Source organism: Stegastes partitus, unplaced genomic scaffold, assembly GCF_000690725.1.
Source record: "Stegastes partitus isolate 25-593 unplaced genomic scaffold, Stegastes_partitus-1.0.2 Scaffold451, whole genome shotgun sequence".
NCBI classification, from domain to species: Eukaryota; Metazoa; Chordata; class Actinopteri; family Pomacentridae; genus Stegastes; species Stegastes partitus.
In genome coordinates this window covers 14,654-19,891 of record NW_007578182.1, presented here as the reverse complement: position 1 = coordinate 19,891, position 5,238 = coordinate 14,654, and the positions used below count along the sequence as shown (strand labels likewise).

Here is a 5,238-nt window from a genome sequence, read left to right as displayed (position 1 = left end):
AAAACCACACATATCACCCTCATGGTGGCGGCGCTACATCACCAAAGTTCATCCTCTGGGGACACTGAATGTCTGAATGAGCTATGAATTCAACAGTTACTGAGCTTTTTCAGACAGACACAGAATAAATAGCATGTAAAAGACAAGTGCCCACCCTCTTCTTATAGTAAATCCTCCACTTGTGATACTCCTTGATCACCACCTCGATCCTCCGCTTCCAGTAGCTGCCCTCCAGTATAATCGCCTGTTGACAAGACATCAGAGCAAACATCAAGTTTAGGACTTTCAGCGCAGAGGAACTCACACACAGATCCAGCTTCATCAGCACGCAATCCGAAATAAATCAAACGGGACTGTTTTCAGGTGAGCGATACACCAGCCTGCACTTCATTAAGTCACTCACTTCAGGCTTTCGATGTGCATCTGCCTCTGAGCCTTCCAGCGGAGACACAAAGCCGCACACCGGGTTCTTCCTCTTCTCCACATCTGAGCACGAGAGCAACAGAATCAGCACATTTGCAGCTGCTGTGTACATCTTCCTGCTGCTTTAATGCATGCAGGAGGGATACGTGGATTCTTTCAGCTGCTTGTTTGTGTTCGGCCACTCGCAGGTAAAAGATGATGTGGAGCTACAGTTTAGTTACCAACCGTTAAATCAGTTATCAAGTAGTTTTATTATTTGATATCAGCAGCAAACCTAAATTTAAATATTTTTTTCTGTTTTGTTTCTTCTGCGACAGTAAACTGAATATCTTTGGACTGTGAGGATGTCATCTTGGGCTTTTTTCACCCTTTTTTCTGATATATTTTACACACCAAACAACTAAGAAATTAATGAACACAGACATCAGCAGCAGCAGCAGCAGTGAGAGGAGGTGAAGAGCGCTGCACTCACACTGAATGAACCAAGCTCTCCAGATCGCATTATTCAGGCGGATCTTATCCCTCCACAGCAACCGCAGACCCTTAAAAGATTTCCATTTGGGAGACACTATCCTACCGCTGCAAGAAAAGACAGAAAATGCTTGTTAAGGGGGCAAAGTAGGGTTGAACAATTACAAAAACGGCAACATCCAAATCTCAGGAGCTGCCTTTTTTTTAATGAGAAACCAGATGCACTGGCCTATAAATCATATGCTCAGAACATGAGGGAAGGTTTGGTTCACACCGCATCATTTGTTCAGTGGAAAAGAAACGTGAAAAAAGAATATTTCCACTAAAATGTGTGTCTCATATCACAATATTCTTCTATTTCCAGCCCTGGATCAAAGTCTTATACTCTTTGTGGACTATGGAGGACCTGCAGAAAGGACTCTTTAGAAGAACAATGAGGTAAAAATGAGTAGTTTCCATCCCTGCCTCACCCCGGCTGAAACCTGTCCTGATTTTGACTAATAGATCAGCCTGGTCCCCCCCTGCTACACCGCCAGGCTGTTTGCTCTTTTTTTTTTTTCCAGCATCCCTCTGCCTGCTGAGTGCTGAGAAGACGGCTCCTAATGCGAAGTGCTCGGGGAGTTGCTAGGAAGCCGGGAGAATCATTTTCGACATGCTTTTAAGGGAGTGACACGGCTGCATGTGACTCGCTCCCAAACAGCAGAGACAGCAAATTAGAGGAAGGAAAACATTAGGGGGAAGGATCAATTAACACCAGTTTGGTTAATGACAAACACCCTGCACATAATACATCACATGCAGAGCACTTAGATGAATAAATAACATGATGTGTGGTTGGTTTTACCAGCAACCATCCCTATAAAAAAACTAAATTGGCCCACAGCAGCGTCATATTTGGGCCAAAGGTTGATGACAAAGCTTATAAACAGCTTATATTTCCCTCAAGCACACGTCTCTCATCATTTTAATCAGAAACCTTAAAATAAAGGAGACAAACTTGCTCAAATTTAGTAACCCTGACGTGGCAGGGAATGATTCAAAGTGCAGCTCTTGGTGTAATATCTTCCCCTCTTGGCAATAGCTGGATCTAATAACTCCTAATAAACAAGAGGCTGGCTTTGAAAACATGTCTGGGGCATCATCTGAGGACTTGCTCTCCTTTCCCTCAGTTACACTGTAATCTTTCCAGTCCTGCCAACTAGAATCAAAGTCCAGTTTTTTAGTGAAGACTCTCCAGGCGGTTGTGCAACAGACTGACCAAACACACTGACACAAGCCCAATCATGGGAGCTGAAAGGGAAATCTGCTGCCACACCGATCATCTAGCGCACAATTCTTTAAGCAGGATCAACATGTGTAGTAAGGAGGAGCAAAGTCATCCCGTGAGATGTACTTTTAAAACTTTTGTTTAACTTCAAAGTGCATCATTCTGGTTTAAATGCATGTCATCTGTAACTGAAACCACAGCTGGACACTGTGGGTGGCATGAACGAGCTGCAGCGCGCACAGCAGCACCCACCTGTAGGCCAGCGACATGCACTCGAACAGGCGGGTCAGAGTGGGGTCTATGCTCAGGCTGCCGGAGCTGAGCGGCCCGTACCGGTACGTCTGGCACCACGTCCGGTTCACCGTGTCGAAGTCGTATCTCAGCGAGCCGCCGCTCTTCCTCCTGCGCGGCGCCGAGTCGCTGTGCGGGGAGGACACCATGAAGTGTCCGCTGTGGATGACCTGGCTGCGGGGCGGAGGGGCGCAGGACGGAGCGGCCCGGCACGGCTCCCCCTCCGGATCGGTGTCCGACTCCGAGGAGTCCTGCAGCGGGCTCCGTCCTTTGCTCGCCATGCTGCTGCTTTCATTCAGCACGAGAGCGCGTCTGGCAGCCAAACCGTGAACTTTCTCCTCAGCTGACTCCTCCGTCCTCGGCCGTCCTCAGCCCTCCTGCCCCCGGCCTCCCTCCTCCGCTGCTCTCTGCTGATATTCCAGCGTTTCCTGCGGGATCGTGGCTCTCCGGGCGGCGGCAGCAGCCTCATGTGTCCCTCAGCGGAGCTCCTCTGGGACGCACTATGAGTGGACTGTTGTGCAACAGCAGACTATCATTATGTCAACTTGTGCTGGTGGTAAAGTCCTTAAGGGAAGCTGCTGGGGGTGAATTATTAATAGGTCAGCCCTCCCAAATATAACTTCTGTTATTGTTGTAGTAGTGGACCTTAGAGTGGCTGAAGTAGTCAGGTTTAACTTAAAAAATAATCAGCTGAGTGCCAAACTTACATATTCACTATATGGACAGTCAGATGTATTCATAGCCTCCCACTAAAGAAGGAACAAAAAAAACAAAACAGCTGGAATAAGTTGAAATTGACAAAAGTAATAATAAATAAAAATTTTGGGGAAAATCATGACGTTGCTTTTGAATTGTGGTTTAACAGAAATGTTAAAAAAAATAATAATTAAATAAAAAAAACCCCACTGCTCATCAGCAAAGTGCTCTAATTTGTCCAGGACAGTTCTTTTTTTTTTTTTTAATTATTCTCTTCAACCACAATTCAAAATCAATATTTCACTAAATAATAATTTAGAAAATTTTTATTTATTATTACTTTCTTCAGTGTCTAGTTATTTCAGTGACTATTGTGAGTTTTGCCTTTTCTTTAATGGAAGGCTATGAATACATTTGAGGACGACTGTATATAAATGCAGTTAGCAGTTTTTTTTTTTCCCTTACATGTCCTTTCTCCAAAACCCATCCCATGTACTATAATGTGATATTTATGATGTGGTTTACTGTTTTTTTATGTCTTTGTATTAAATACTCTTTTGAATTGCCCCTATGGGGGGTTAAATAAAGTTATTTGAATTGAATTTCTACCCAATAAACCTGGTGCTCATGAACTAGATTTTTCTCCAGATTTTTCTGTCAAAGATGTTTGGGCTAAAAAAAAAGTAAAATAAATAAAGCAACATGCAGTTCAACATTTTCACTTTCATAACTTATAATCATGTTCTACCAACAAACTAGACTGAGTTGGGAACTTGGCTTTTTAAATGAATGACTGGCTGCATGAACACAAGTTTCTAAGTTGATTACTCATAAATATGAAGTTGTTCCAGCTGGAATTTGAAGTGTCGTGCACTTAATGAAGCCACTTTCCCCCCAATTTAAACATAAAACTAGAAAATGCTTTTTATTTTTAATAACTTGTGCCTACATTTTGCTTTCTTTTAAAGAAAATTCTCCATTAATTGTTGCAGAAAAGGTACTAATTGGCTAAGAAAGTTCACTGAAATGCAAGAAATTGTGTGTGAAGCTCAACAGTTCCTGGTGTAGGACGACCAGACGCCTGCTTAATGTGTCCCCTCAGTGTCCAAACCAACTCTGTGCCCTCGCTTGTGTTCATACCCAACAGTCTTCTCTTAGCAACCGACTGAGGATCTGAAAATGAAACTAATTATTAGCCTGGAAAGCAGAAGGAAGCTTTAAAAAGATACCAAAGCACTTCCAAATTTTAAGTTCCGCTGTATGAAATATCAGAGACACGGCAGTAAAGGAGAACTGTGAAAGTCAAGACACATAAAACTGCACATCTTCTGGGCAGAGAGACAAAGCAAAGGCCTCATGTGACTGCAGAGGAGCTGCAGGAAGGTTTACCTGACGCAGCAGAGAGGATTCACACACTGGGTCTGCATCAAAGAGTCTTCAGAGGGAAGCCTCACCTGCCACATCAGCACAAAAGTCAGAGACTGAAGTGTGCAGAGCCAGTCAGAGTGCTGTGGAGAGGCGCTTTGCCACCAAACATATGTTTGAGGTGAAGAACCGGCAGCGGTGGATTTAAAGAACACGACGCCAACTGTTCAGCATGAGGGTGAAAACATTCTGCTCTGGGGTTGAGTCGTACAGTCGGGAGAGAAGCTGAACAGAGGCCGGCTGCAGACTCCACCATGAACTACCTCTAAGAACAAAAGAGAGCTTCTCGAGTGGAATTTATAATAAATTATCTTCAGAACACAATAACTGCACGTTAGACTGTTCTTAGCTCAGCTAGCATCACATTTACAAAGAACCAGACGTGGAACACAACTACAAAACACATTTACTCAAGTAGTGACGTATCCTTTACTCAGCTTAATCCCACTTCTTTTAGATTTCTGCTCCATTACATGACAGACAGGAACGCTGTACTTCTGATGCTATTCCATTTATTTCAGAGCTACAGGGATTAAGGCTTCATATGTAAAAATAATAGAAATGATGACACTGCTATAGATTAAACTGGCAGATAATATATTGTTTGGTTATTAGTTCCTTCTTGAAAACATCAAACCACTGATTAAACACTGATGCATCAGTTA

General features: G+C 43.4%; 1 protein-coding gene across 3 annotated transcripts in view; it reads right to left on the bottom strand.

The window, feature by feature from the left end:
* The window catches only part of mlxipl (MLX interacting protein like), a 34,392-nt gene that overhangs the window by 21,458 nt on the left and 7,696 nt on the right, over nt 1-5,238 (bottom strand). For 2 of the 3 annotated variants that reach the window (XM_008286348.1, XM_008286350.1), the window contains exons 1-4: nt 2,414-3,202; nt 896-1,002; nt 404-486; nt 155-244 (exon numbers count right to left, since the gene is read on the bottom strand). In XM_008286348.1, coding sequence (XP_008284570.1) covers nt 155-244; nt 404-486; nt 896-1,002; nt 2,414-2,733 — 600 coding nt within the window. In that variant the 5' untranslated portion in view covers nt 2,734-3,202. Of the gene's footprint in view, nt 1-154; nt 245-403; nt 487-895; nt 1,003-2,413; nt 3,203-5,238 lie in introns of those variants that run through there. The other variant, XM_008286349.1, reaches the window with a different exon arrangement.